Below are 15,104 nucleotides of genomic sequence, written 5' to 3'. Positions count from 1 at the left end.
CTTCTGTCTACCTCTTTCTCTAATAAAAAAAAAAATTTGAAAAACAAATAAAAGTGACTTTTTTACTGTACATGTGTTAATTATAGATATTATTTATTAAGGATTCAGTGTTCTCTTTCTACACAGGGTACAGTGTACATTGATCAAACTTCTCCTTTTATCTACGTAACCCTATTTCATCCTCTGTCAATCACTATTCTTTGTCAAGTCAACTATTTTTTTTTTAACTTTCACATGTAGGAACTAATCATGTTTAGATGTGTTTTTTTCTTTTCACCAGGGAGAAGAAATTCAATGTCAGTATGTTGTAACATGTGCAGGACTTTACTCTGATCGTATTTCAGAGTTGAGTGGCTGTAATCCTGATCCTCGAATTGTACCATTTCGGGGTGATTACCTGGTCTTGAAGCCAGAAAAATGTTATCTTGTCAAAGGAAATATTTATCCGGTAGGTAATAATGCTTCTGTCTTCACTCCTCTCAAATTGGTCATAGGATTAACAGACATGAAAACAAAAACTTTTACCTGCATTAGAAAAGAGGGTTAGAGGGCTCTTTAGTCAGACATTTTATCTGTTGGTCTTGTGGTTAAATCCCTAAATTTTTATTCTGATAATCATGATCATTAATTATAATTAATGACCAAAAGTATATGTCTCTAGAAAGCATAAGTGCATTACGGATGTCCTATCAAGGAGGAACCAGATTCTTCTTTGTGGTAGAAGGCTCACTCATAAGTGAACTTTCCGTTTTGGAAATCCCAGATACCCGATGTCTTTCTCAGCTTGCTGTCTGTAAGAACAAAAAACAGATATGGCCACTCTAGTTCAGGGGATAGAGGAGAGAAGATGAAACAGTTTGTTTTTTTCTGTCTTCATCAGCTCTGGAGATCTTTTAAAGTATATCAGGTTGAAGCAGATATACTTGATTCAACTAATGTTTAGCTACTTCATGTTTTTAACAAATTCATCTGCTTCACCCTCATACATTCCCACTTTGCAAAGGCCTATGCCATGCTTGTGTGCTTTTATTTATAGTTTCTGGCAGTCCTTATTCTCCCTGCCAGTCAAAGACATCTCTAGTTACAGGAGAAAAGAGGTAGTAATCTGAAATCCGACAGTTCATCTGTTTTCCCCTTTACCCACAAAGGTGAAGAGATGGGGTAGTGTGTCTTATTGTTAATAGTGTCACTGTTCCCTGGGTGGTATTTTTAAGCAAAAGTATGGGAATAGAAAAGTATATCTGAGTACAGCTCTTAATGAATATGAAATGTCTAAAAGGAAGGATTTTCAATTACCAGTTGGATATTTGTATTTATAATCAAATAAAATGTGAATGGGCTAACAGTTCTTTGCTGTGTTAAATCTGTAGGTCCCAGACAGTCGATTTCCTTTCCTAGGAGTTCACTTCACACCAAGGATGGATGGCAATATTTGGTTAGGGCCTAATGCAGTGCTTGCCTTTAAACGAGAAGGTTATAGACCCTTTGACTTCAGTACCAGAGATGTTATGGAAATAATTATCAATAGGTAACAGTTTTACCATCTATGATTTTATTTTACCTTTATGTGTTTATATTTTAAAAGAATAATATATTTATGAGAGAAAAAGAATGGGCATGCCAGTGCCTCCTGCCACTCTCCAGCCCCTGTGCTTGTATTTTTAATGTGGACAAGTTTGATATTCTTATGGAACAAATCCTCTTATTTATGATTGGCATATCAACTTTTCTGTTAATCCAAATTAGATCTTTATGTAATGAGCATAATTTTGTCTGTTTTTGGTGCTGGGGATTGAACCGATAACTTTGCATAGGGTCAAATATGCATTCTTACATTAAACTGTATCTGTAGCCCTCAAGTATAGTGTTTTACCTACCTCACAAAAGTTCAGGTAGCCGAATGTGGTGGTGTACGCCTTTAATTCCAGCACTCGGGAAGCAGAGGTAGGAGGATTGCCGTGAGTTAGAGGCCACCCAGAGACTCCGTAATGAATTCCAGGTTACCCTGGGCTAGAGTGAGACCTTACCTCGAAAAAAAAAAAGTTCAGGGTAATAAGAATATCTTGGTTAATGTAAGGTAAAGCTGGGCCGGGGACATAGCTCAGTGGTTAAAGGCACTTGTTTGTGAAGCCTACCGGCCTGGGTTCAATTCCCTAGGACCTGTGTAAGCCAGACGCACAAGGTGGCATAGGCATCTGGAGTTTATTTGTAGTGTCTAGAGGCCCTGGTATGCCAGTTCTCTGTCTCTCACTCACTCTCAATAAATAACTAAATTAAATATTTTAAAGAATTAGTAAAGGATTCACTTTGAAGATCACTTCAAGTTAGCAAGTTAGTCACCATTGTTTTATAAGCCTCTAGCAAAATTGCTGATAAACAATATTTATTTTATTTTTTAATTAATTAATTTATTTATTTGAGAGCGACAGACACAGAGAGAAAGACAGATAGAGGGAGAGAGAAAGAATGGGCGCGCCAGGGCTTCCAGCCTCTGCAAATAAACTCCAGACGCGTGCGCCCCCTTGTGCATCTGGCTAATGTGGGACCTGGGGAACCGAGCCTCAAACCGTGGTCCTTAGGCTTCACAGGCAAGCGCTTAACCGCTAAGCCATCTCTCCAGCCCAACAATATTTATTTTTGTTGAAATCTAATAGTGTTATCATATTGGCTTAAGATACAGTTTCTTTCTCTTTTTTTTTCTGAGTTATGGTCTCACTCTAGCCCAGCCTGACCTGGAACTTACTATGTAGTCTCAGGGTGGCCCCAAACTCATGGCGATCCGCCTACCTCTGCCTCCTGCTTCAGATTCTTTTTTAAAAAAATATTTTTATTTTTATTTATTTGAGAGAAAGTGAAGGAGAGAGGAAGAAGAAGATAGAGAATGGGCACGCAGGGCCTCCAGCCACTGCAAGTGAACTCCAGACGCATGTGCCTCCTTGTGTATCTGGCTTACATGGGTCCTGGGGAGTTGAACCCGGGTCCTATGGCTTTGCAGACAAATACCTTAAAGGCTAAGCCATCTCTCCAGCCCAGATTCTTTTTTTAAAAATTAATTAATTTATTTTCAAGGAAAGAGAGAGAGAAAATGGGTGGGCCAGGGCCTCTAACCACTACAGACAAACACCAGATGCATGTGCCACCTTGTGCATTTGACTTTACATGGGTATTGGGGAATTGAACCTGGGTCCTGAGGCTTTGGAAGCAAGTGCCTTAACAGCTAAGCCATCTCTCCAGCTTCGGATTCATTACTATTCTAAGAAATATTTTGTTTGGTCTTTTTTTCTAGCCCAGGCTGACCTGGAATTCACTCTGTAGTCCTAGACTGGCCTCAAACTCATAGCAATCTTCCTACCTCTGCCTCCCGAGTGCTGGGATCAAAGTTGTGTGCCACCATACCCAGCCTTATTTGGTCTTTTTAGCAGTGTTTCTCTTCATAAGATTTCAATCAAAATCATTAGAAAGCATTTTAAAGTATGCATGGTTTCACCTTCTACAAACTCTGAAGCAAGGGTTAAGATGGAACTCCTTAGCCTGCTTAAAAAACTACGTTCATAAAATAGGCTGTTCAGAGTCTCACCTGAGAATCACTGCCAAGAGTGTCGTACCTCAGGCTTAGTGAAAATGGGATAGGTGTCCCACTTGTTAATGCCCTGACTTAACATGTTTTGGGGTGTGTTTAAAGCATGTAACCCTTGCATTAGAACACGTTAACTTTGGCAGGCTTTATAGACACAGTTTTAAAACAGCAGGCCTTGGCTGGGCGTGGTGGCGTACACCTTTGATCCTAGCACTCGGGAAGCTGAGGTAAGAGGATTGCTGTGAGTTTGAGGCCAGCTTGAAACTACATAGTGAATTCTAGGTCAGTGTTGGCTATAGTGGGGTCCTAACCCGAAAACAACAACAAAAAATAGCAGTCTTTGCAGATTGTGAATTTGTAAGATGTTTACCTCTTTGCTGATGGAGTTTCTTCCTTTTATTGGACAAAAGGTTATTTTATTTTAATATGTAGTTTTCTGACTTTTCATAGATTTCTATGATGCCACCAAAAACAACTTTTTAAAGGTATTATAGTAATAAAGGATTCTGTCTCTCACAATGTTTTTCTTTACTTTCAGTGGCTTGATTAAACTGGTGCTCCAGAATTTCTCCTATGGAGCTAATGAAATGTATAAAGCCTGTTTTCTTAATGCAACAGTGAAGCATCTTCAAAAGTTCATCCCTGAAATTACTGTGAGTGATATACTTAGGTAAGAAAAATAAAAAGGGTTGTAAGTGCAGTCCTGACCTTGGTAAACTTGAGGATAGGTCTGCCTTTGTGATTAGTAAGTACACAAGTGTATCCAGTGAATCTTTGCTCTCTTTCCCAAAGTTTTGAATGTTTTTTTAGTGCATGTGTGGTCATTCATAGCCCTTAGTGCTTGCTGGTCCATTATAATTATCTAGACATCTTCTCCACTCTGAATTGAAATCTCCATCACAGATTTATTTTATTTTATTGCGTGCTTTTAGTATTGTGGTGTGGTATGTGTATGTGGTGTACATACATGTATGTACAGATGTGCACGTGTTTCCTATGCACACCTATGGAGGCCAGAGGAGATGTCAGGTGTCCCCTATAACACTCATCCTCTTGTTTCCTTAAAATAATATCTTTCAATGATTCTGGAGTTTGCAGTTTTCATTAAGCCCCAGCAATTCTCAGGCTCTGCTCCCCACAGGACTGATATGTGGCTTTGCCCAGCTACTTACCTGAGTGCTGGAGAAGCAAACTCAGGCACTTGTCAGACCGCCTCAGGCCTTCATTCTTGCATGCAAAAGTGACATTACCAATTGAACCATCTCTCCAGCCCCTTGTGGCTTTATTTTGATGCCTCCTCAGCTTTTGTGTCTAGCTGTCATTCATAATAAAAACATTTTGCTGGGCTAGAGAGATGGCTTAGTGGCTGTGAAGCCTAAAGACCCATATCCAATCTTTCCAGATCCTACGTAAGCCAGTTGCACAAAGGTGAGACAAGCACAAGGTTGCACATGCCCACTAGGTGGCACAAGTGTCTGGAGTTTAATTACAGTGGCTGAGGCCCTGGTATGCCAATTTTCTCACTCTCTTAAAAAAAAAGGTTACATTCTATAAAGTTCTCCTAAACTACAGTTTTCATGGTAATGATTTTTTTAACCTTAATTCTTTATTTTTATTTTTAATATTTTGGATTTCTAAGGTAGGGTCTCACTGTAGCTGAGGCTGACCTGGAGTTCACTTTGTAGTCACAGGGTGGACTCAAACTCATGGCGGTCGTCCTACCTCTGCCTCCCGAGTGCTGATATTAAAGACCTGTGCTACCATGCCTGGCTTTAACCTTAATTTTATATAAAACTATTGATTGCCATGTTAATTAAGTAATAAACATACAAAAACTTTATATTTTAACTGAGCCTTTAAAACCTTTTAGACTGCACTGCTAGTCTTGACATCTACTTTACTTCCTCTCCACTTTTTCTGTTTGCCGCTGGCCTGTTCCACTCAAGAACTCTGCATGGTACTACCATACCCTATGGTAGTAATGTAAATCCTTGTACAGGGTGTTGGGGAAAGTATTTAGCTTTTCCTTAGAGTAAAAGGCTTTCTACTTCATCTGTAGAGTATCTAAAGTCCTATCCAAGCCTGTTTATTTTTCCCCTTTGGAGATATTTTTAGAATGTTCACCTCTCCCAATCCTCAGCAAGCCATTTGTTAGGCCTGATCAACAGTGTACTTTAAGGTACTCAGTGCATTTACAGTACATCCCTCCATGAGTCTCCAGAGCACTAAATGTCTACCTTCTCTATGGCAGCTGTTCAAGTAATCTGGTATAAAATGTCAGTGAGCTTGACTGTGTATCTGGGAAGAGAGCAACAATCATGTCAGCTGTCTCCCTTAGGGGATCGTCCTGTTCTAAATCTGACTCCAATGCATCGTTCTGAGACTAGTCTCTTTGAGTCCTTAGATGATCTATTAAAACCCAGCTAATGTTTTCTTTCTTATCTTCTTTACCCTTCTGAAATGGAAGGAGTAAAAATATCAAGTTTTTATTTTCTTGTATTCATAAATAAATAAAGCCTTTTATGTTTTCAGTGGTGTGCTGTAGCATACTTATATCAGAAAACAGACTGGTCAAATCAGGTTTCTGTTACTACTATTAATATTCCTTGGATAGGTGGGTATAGTGGGTTCTGTGCAGAAACAGTTGCAGTAAATTCACTACCCATATTCAATTACTGTCATTTCATAAAAGCCTGAGGCAAGCCCATTAGACTGGTAGATTTCATGTGATAGAGCTGGACTTGGGGCTTGTTGGGTATTAGTGTCTCCTGTCCCTTGGTATAAGGGTGTGAATTTTATTTACTAGCTTTAGTAACAAATTAGAACAGGGCACATAGCACTGTATACAGGTACATTTGGGGACAGACACAATTCAATCATAGATGAGTTTCTCTTTAGAGACAGATGCTGAATATATTCAACAATCCCCATTGGTTCTTTTCTTGATTCCTGTAGCCTAAATGCAAGAAGTTGTCAGTAACAAAAAGGATGTTGAAGAAGGTATATGTTTGATACAGTTTATATGTATATATTAAGAAAGCATAACAATGCCATATGGTATTTATGAATTGCTGTGAAAAATTAAAAAAAAATACAAGCATAGAACTAATAAACATGTGATTCAGAGTAGCAACCTCTGGAGAGGGAAAGCTCTGGGTCCTGTGAATGCCATAGAGGCATCTATCATGATGCTTTATTGCTTACCTGTATCTTACTATATTCCTGAAACATTAAATAATAATAAGATCAATAGACTTTTTAACAGCTTGAGCCTAAGTCCTGCATTGTCTTATTTCTCATGCAGCCCAATATATTAAAACAATAAATGTCCTGTTAATATTGTATCACGAACATACCAAGCAGTTTTAGGATAGTAAAAGCTAATCAAGCATTCATGAGTCCCTAGGTTTGATCCCTAGCACTGCAAAATAGCAAGCTAATAGAAGTTATATTTTTGGTGAGTTGTGTTTCCCAGAGATTATGCCCTTAAATTTTAGTAGCTGCCAAAGGACGTTCATCTTGAATTCTAATTGCCTAGCCTAGAGCATTGTGAGCAACAACTTATTGGTGTACATGAGATTGGAATGTAAAGTTATTATCTGTAAAATATATGATGAGGTATACAAACTTCTCATTGTTAAATAATTTGTCTCTAAGACTGTTAAATTTAGCTATAAGCTCCTTAACCTGTTCTGTGATTAATGACTTGTTAATCTCACAGCAGTTTATCAGTACTGCAAGGATGTTAAAGATGAAGACATGCAATTTCAGCTCTGGGGAAATAGAAACAGGGTATCCCTGAGGCAAGTTGGCTAGCTAGACTAGTCAAATCAGCAAGTTCTGGGTTCTTGTGAGAACTCCTACCTCCATAAATAATGTGGAGAGCAACTGCGGACGACCCCCAGCATCAACCTTTGACCTACACACCACATGTGGACCACACACTCACCCACACCACACACATGCTGGGGGTAGGGGCGTGAGGGAGGGAGAGATAGAAGTGCTGCGTTGATGAATTAAGTTCTAAATAAAGAGTGAGTAGAATGGATCATCCAGTGTTGTGCATCCCCGTCCTAAGAAATGTCATTTTTCAGTCAGTCTTTCTTGTTTCCTTAAGTGGTATATCATATTCTTACTTGGAAATTCTTCCAACTCAAGAATCTGTCTAGGTTCCCTGCAGGACTCCATAGGGAAGCTTGCTTACTTCTTTCTTTTTGCATGTATATGTGTAAGTGTATGTATGGTCTGTGTTTGCATGTAGAAGCCAGAGGTTGATTTGGGGTGTTTTCCTCAGTTACTTGCCACCTTATTCTTTGAAACAGGGTCTCTCTTTTCTTTGGGGGGGGGGTAAGGGATTCAGTTAGACTAGCTAGTCAATGAGCCCCAGGGATTCCCTTGTCTCTGCCTTTTATCACTGGGATTATAGGTGTTTGCCATCATAACTGGCTTTTTCCATGAGCTCTGGGGATCTCAATTCAGGTTCTCATGCTTGCATGGACAGTGAGCCATCTCCTTAGCTCAGATTATTTACCTTTATCATAAACTTTTACACTTACAGGTCTTTCTCAACTCTGTGTAAGTGAATAGGCAAAATACTTAATCCCTGTGTTTCTTTGCTTTATAATTAAATACAGCAAATTCTTTGATATATATATATGATATATTGACATATATGTATATATGATGATATATTGATATATAAACTTCTAAGAGTTGTTATGAGGATTAATGAGCTGATTCCTGGCATGCGTAGGCACTTTATCAGTAGCAGCCATCTGCCTTCAATTGAGCTGAGGCCTAGAGGACTGTGTTCTTGTATTGTTCTTTGTATCATACTCAAGTTTTTATCTGAGTTGTACCAGAATAAATTAACAAAAAAAAAACCTGATGGCGCATGCCTTTAATCCCAGCACTTGGGAAGCAAAGGTAGGAGGATCCCTGTGAGTTCGAGGCCACCCTGAGACTACATAGTGTATTCCAGGTCAGCCTGAGCTAGAGTGAGACCCTACCTCGAAAAACAACAAACAAACAAAGTTTCAAATGGATGCTTGACTCCTTGAGGTTTCATGTTGCATATCAGATACACCTTTTCCCATTGTTTCCTGGAACAGCTTCATAGGAGGTGATTTTTGGTTCTGAAAGCATTTAATTCAAATTTCATGTGCAAATGTTAACTATTTGAAAGAGCAGAATTCCTATCTTACACAACAGAACTTTGGCTGGGGACGGAGCTCAGCTGGTAGAGTGTTTGCCTGCTTGTACAAGTCCCTGAGCTTGATTTCCCAGCACCATATAAAGCAGTGGTGGGGCACACACCTGTAACCATAGCACTTGGGAGGTAGAGACCAGAGAATCAGAAGTTCAGGGTCATACTCAGCTACATAGGAAAACACCAACTGGGCTACATGAGACCCTCTTTTAAATAAATAAATAAATAAATAAATAAATAAATAAATGCTAAAATAGAACTCTACTTGGTAAAGACTTACTGTATTAACATGTTGCTAACTTTTTATTCTTTTATTTTTATTATTATTTTTATTATCTATTTTTATTCTCTTTTAAATTTATTAATTGAAGGTTTTCCTAATACTGGAAGTTAAACTAAAAAATAAAAAAACTATAAAATAAAAGTGTAATACCATTTAATATAGTCTCTATACATTTTAATAGAATTTAATTAAAACAAAAAAATAAAATGGGTAAGAAATGCAACTGAAACTTGTAGCTCTATTTTCATTACTTTATATTAACCAGAAGAGCTTTATTATTACCACTGGTTGTTTTCTACAATAAATTTATTTTATAATTTCAAATAACAGTATCTATATCTATTATAATTAAATGTGATATTATCTGTTCCTTTTAAAAAACAGAGGTTATAAGCAACTTAATTATTTGTATATTTATTTGATAAGTATTTATCTTATTATTATTCTATTCTATAATTCTACTCTTGCTAAAGATTTAGATTTGCCAAACTATGACAGCCTTTGGCTAAACGTAAGCCTGTGTGATTTTCATGTAGTTATATACTTAGAAGAGTAAAGATTGTGTTGGTTTAAGAGTGCTTTGCAGGGATGGAGAAATGGCTTAGTGGTTAAGCGCTTGCTTGTGAAGCATAAGGGCCGTGGTTGGAGGCTCCATTCCCCAGTGCCCGTGTAAGCTAGATGCACAAGGTGGAGTTCATTTGCTTGCAATAGCTGGGGGTTCTGGTGTACCCATTCTCTCTCTGTCTGCCTTTCTCTCTCTCTCTCTCTGTCTATCTCTCTCTCTCTCAAATAAATAAATTTTTAAAAAATAGTGCTTCGCAGGGCGGGGGAGATGGCTCAGTGGATAAAGTGCTGCCACACACGCTAAAGGACCCAAATTCCACTCTCAGACCTCACATAAAAAGCTGGAAGGCATGGTGGACTTTAATCACAGCATGCAAATGGAGATATGGAGAATTTTCTGGAAGCTTGTGTTAAATGCACCAAAGTGGGGCAGTCCTACCTCAACTGAGATGGACAGGCAAGGGCCAACCCCAAAGTTGCCCTGACCTCTAAACATGCCTGTGACACAGGCAGACCCTGTGCCACGCACACACACACACACATACACACAATTTTTTTTAAAGAGTGCTTTACAAATACTACCTTGTATAGTGTCCTGTCTTTGTCTCAGCCACCTTCCACCCTTTTTCTTTTGCAGAGGTCCAACCGGAGTAAGAGCCCAAGCCTTGGACCAAAATGGAAATCTGGTAGAAGATTTTGTATTTGATGCAGGAGTTGGGGATATTGGAAATCACATTCTTCATGTGAGAAATGCTCCTTCCCCTGCTGCCACATCTTCCTTGGCGATTTCTGAAATGATTGCAGATGAAGTGCAGCAGAGATTCAAGTTATAAATAAGGGAACTAAGTATACATTACAACCACATCAGCAACAAGAATGCACTAATTGCATTCTTCATTATAATTTAAGAAAGTTATTTTAAAACCTCAATTTTAGACCAAAATGGATATTGAATGATTAATATGATATGACATAGAAATACTTAAAAAAAAAAAAACAAACCTAGTCCATCTTCATTCACTTGTGACGGAAGAAGCAGTGTGCATGTGTCTGTCCTGAAGCCCTGACTTTTACCATTATATGTTGTGATCTAAAGGTTTAGCATTTATAGAATTGGACATTCCCTTCAGTCAATTTTTTGGTTTTATAAGATTTAAAGTGTTTTTGTCTTTCTTGGACAAAAAAATATCTTAACAGTGTATTACAGGTTGTGGACATTCTTTCAATTTTGAAGAGACATAAAAAAGCTCAAATTTTTGAGAACATTTATGTTTGGAAATGGAAAATTTTTGATTTCAAGAAAATACGATACTTTGCATTTCTAAATAATATACAACAGACTCAAAGCCTTTGTTACTTACTCTCAGTCTCTTTGTAAATCTCTTTATAGCATATATGGTGTTATCACTAAACTAAACTAAACAGCAGTTTACTATGTCATTGTTGCCTGCAGGATGGTCTTTTATGGTTGAGAAACTAAAAGGGCCTGGAACTACTGTTTTCTTAAGAACAGTTTTAGAATCATGACACTAATATGTAGAACTCTTTCATTTTAAAGTTTATCCCCTATGTCTCTGTTCTTCAGTTACACTAAGTTTCTTAAAATGTTGACAAATATCAATAATGATTCATAGTAATTTGGTTTTTCAAGGTTCTTATAAACTTTTGTGAGAATATTTCTTCATTTTTGGTTAATATCTAACTTGAAGGCATTCACTTTTGTAAACCGCGAAAGTGCCTTACATTCATGTGCACTGCATGAATATGTCAGTTGGTGTCCAGTACAATACTGTCTGCTGTACGTTCATGTGTGTGTTTTATCTGATGAATTGTGTCTTATAATTCAGAAAGTTGGAAAACTGAAATGTAAAGGCAAATTTCACAGCCTGTCTAGGGAAAGGAACCACCATTTAGGTGACACATTTTCATCCATTTTCTCACATGTACTTTCTCAGGATTAATCTTCCATTCTTCTCACCAATACCAGGTGACACCTAAGTGTGAAGGATTTGCATGTGGGTTGGTAGGAAACCTCTTTGGTTTTCTTCCTTTTCCCTTTACTTTAGCCCTTGGTGATTACATTGGTTGAGCTACCTCATAAATTTGGAAGTATACATATCACCAGCTCCAGTTTAAGAGGCAGCACACCCCAGGTAAGTAGACAAAGCAGTTAATTCAACACTTGGGGTGGGCATATTGAAAACATTCAGAGAGGAAACAAACCTTGATGATTCATCACAACAATGAATTCCTGCCAAAAACATACCACACAGGCTGGTTTTCTATTCTGTTGCAAGACTACTAAGCAGTGGAAATGTTACAGTTCTGTTTCTTTTAAAAGTAAGATTGTGTGCATACACACTAAGCTGTGAGAGACTGAATTTACGAAAATAACTGTCTTGATTGAAACAATCCTCATTGCACTTGAGACTGTACTGTATGAGAGAAAAATTTGCTGAGTGTGTTTTGAATATGTATTCTGTTTGTAAAATATTTAATATTAATGTCAACAGTGTTTTTTTGTCATTACATACTTATAAATAGGAATTTTATGTCTTTCTGAAAAAGGAAATATATATTAGTATTAAAATATTTTAATGATTCTTCATGTTGTAGGAACTTATTTTGTTACTTACATTAAAATTTTTTAGTATAATAAACATCCTGTACAAAGTATAAACTGTCATGACAACCTGACACTTGTGAAGAAGGATGTGGTGATTCATGCTACTATTACAATCCCAGTATTACAAGAGAGGCTGAGGCAAGAGGATCGCAAGTTAAAGGACAGTCTAGGCTATGTAGTGAGACTCTGGTGTCAACAACAAAAACCAGTTCTGTATTTACAAATAATCTAAAAATAAGGTATAGAAATGTATTGGGAGAAATTAAAGCACGTTTGATTTTACTTCAGAGTATTTATTTTGTGGGAAACTGTACCAGCAAGTACATTTTTGATGTTTCATGGTGTTTTTTTTTGTTTGGTTTTTTTTTTCTTTTTGAAGCAATGTATCACTATCCCAGACTGGCCCGGAACTCACTCTGTAGCCTCAGACTGGTCTCAAACTCACTGAGCCTACCTCAGCCTCCTGAGTGTTGGGATTAAAGGAGTGCACCACTACACTGGAAAACTTAACTCTTTTATTCATATGTATGTATATTTATCAAAGTCCTTCCCTTGATCCTCTTAGAGTTTGTACTCTTGGGGTGTTACCATTACTGTTGGCAGAGTTCCAATTCCCCTGAGGTCATTTGGAGCTCTGCCTATTGGCCTGTGGGATAACCTCAACTCCTAAAACTTTCTTCAAAGGATAGTGGTGAGGATGGTTTATATTGTCAGACACTAGCATATGGAAGTCTGCAGGCCTGCATTGGAAGCTGTCCAACACTGATAGCTGTGACTATAAGCTTTTCCTATGAAACAGGACATAATTGTATATATTGTTAAGGGCTGGCTCTGGCCTCCTGGGCCTTTTAGTGGTCAGGTCTTTCCTCATCTTTCTGAGTATTTATTATCTAAAAATCTAATAAACATTTTTGAGAAGCAATTTTTAGGTCAGTTTTTCTAATTGAAAAATATGGGGAGTTGGTGATGTCCAGTAAGAGTTAAGGTGAGTCATTACAAGGTTAGAGCAAAGTGGTTGGGAAAAATATGCCTAGGGATGTTTTCAAATGATTTGTACCTATTAAGACATCTAAGAATGGGGGCTGGAGGGATGGCTTAGCAGTTAAGGCATTTGCCTGCAAAGCCAAAGGACCCAGGTTTGATTTCCCAGCACCCATGTTAGCCAGATTCACAAGGGGATGCACGCATCTGGCATTCATTTGCAGTGGCTGGAGGCCCTGATGGGCCCATTTTCTCATTCCCTCTTTCTCTGTAAAATAAATAAATAAATAAAAATAAAATATTAAAAGAAAAAAGGTCTAAGAGTGGGAAGAGATGGTTTAGTGGTTAAGGCATTTGCCCGTAAAGCCAAAGGACCCAGGACTCACGTTAAGGTGGCGCATACATCTGGAGTTTGTTTATAGTAGCTGAAGGCCCTGGCATGCCCATTCTGTCCCTTTCTCAAATAAATAGAATAAATATTTTTAAAAAAGAAATCTAAGAATGGAAGCAAAGCCCAAAACCTGAAGGGAAGAAGAGTTATGGCAACTAACTCTAATTTTCTGCTTCAAAGTCTAGAAAAGATGTACTTTTTTTAAGTGCTACTTTCTGCTATGGGCAGGGTTGCACATTGGCATTAAGATACATTTTTGTTTTATGGAGAAAATGATAATTTTTATCTTTTGGATATAGTGAGATATGTAATGGTGTGCCTGGAGTTTCTCTTGTGGACCCACTTTAATTTAGGGAACCATCAGATGAACAAGTACTAAAAAGAGGTCTCAGCCAAAGTTTGCTTAAAGCTATATCTTTAAAATTCCTCTTTTAAATACGTCAAGCCTTAAGTTGGGCCTTGCCAAGCCAAATGAGCCAACAGGTGCAATAGTGGCTCATCCGTTTGGGGGAAACCAAACACTCACTAATTGGACTGGAGGCCCACTCCACAGGAGGGAACACATGCCTGGGACTGAAAACCTATGACAGGGAGATCATGAGCCCTAGGGGTGTAACACCTGTTGGTGTCTGGTTAAATGTATAATACCAAACTGCCCAGTAAGCACTTTTCTTAACATTCATACTCCTATATTAAATGCTATTCTGACTTTTGGATTAGAGAAGCTTCTCTGTTCAGATGGCAGTGACATCTAGCATGACTCAAAAGGCACCACAGGGGCTGGAGAGATGGCTCAGTGGTGAAGATGCTTGCCTGCAAAGTCTAACAAGCTGGGTTTGATTCCCCAGTGCCCACATAAAGCCAGATATATTAAGTGGTGCATACATCTGGAGTTCATTTGCAGTGGCTGGAGGCTGTTTGCAGTGGCTGGAGACGCCCATTCTTTCTGTCTCCCCTCTATCTCTGCTTGCAAATAAATAAATAAAATAAAAATATATTAAAAACACAGGGCACCATAGTTCTTAGAAGAAGTGACAGGAGTGCTCAGCACTGAAACATCTCTGTCACACCCTACAAGGCTCAGGGTCCATTTTGGAAGAGGTGGTGGAAAGAATATAAGAGCCAAAGGAAGGTTAGGACTACTTACAATGGACTCTTCCAGACACAAAATGGCCTGGATATCCATGATCTCACAATGCCTGATACTACTTCACAGGACCCTCATAATAGAAGGAAAACATGACATCAAAATAAAAAACTAGCTGAGGGTGGTGGCGCATGCCTTTAATCACAGCATTTGGGAGGCAGAGGTAGGAAGATTGCTGTGAGTTTGAGGCCACCCTGAGAATACATAGTAAATTCCAGGTCAGCTTGAGCTAGAGTGAAATCCAACTCAAAAAACCAAAAACAATAAATAAATAAATTTAAAAAATAAAAGACAAATTGAGAGGGAGAGGATATATGATGGAGAAT

General features: G+C 38.2%; 1 protein-coding gene across 2 annotated transcripts in view; it reads left to right on the top strand.

Moving 5' to 3' along the window:
* Positions 1-10,656, top strand: part of L2hgdh (L-2-hydroxyglutarate dehydrogenase) — a 39,914-nt gene extending 29,258 nt beyond the window's left edge. The window contains exons 7-10 of one of the 2 annotated variants that reach the window (XM_004649620.2): positions 281-448; positions 1,371-1,528; positions 4,116-4,247; positions 10,271-10,656. In XM_004649620.2, the coding sequence (XP_004649677.1) occupies positions 281-448; positions 1,371-1,528; positions 4,116-4,247; positions 10,271-10,466 (654 nt within the window). In that variant the 3' untranslated portion in view covers positions 10,467-10,656. The remainder of the gene's footprint in view (positions 1-280; positions 449-1,370; positions 1,529-4,115; positions 4,248-10,270) is intronic. The other variant, XM_045155471.1, reaches the window with a different exon arrangement.
* The last annotated feature ends 4,448 nt before the right edge of the window (positions 10,657-15,104 follow it).

This window comes from Jaculus jaculus, chromosome 7 (assembly GCF_020740685.1).
Source record: "Jaculus jaculus isolate mJacJac1 chromosome 7, mJacJac1.mat.Y.cur, whole genome shotgun sequence".
NCBI classification, from domain to species: Eukaryota; Metazoa; Chordata; class Mammalia; order Rodentia; family Dipodidae; genus Jaculus; species Jaculus jaculus.
Note: the sequence above shows the minus strand (reverse complement) of the source record. Positions and strands in the feature narration are given on the sequence as shown.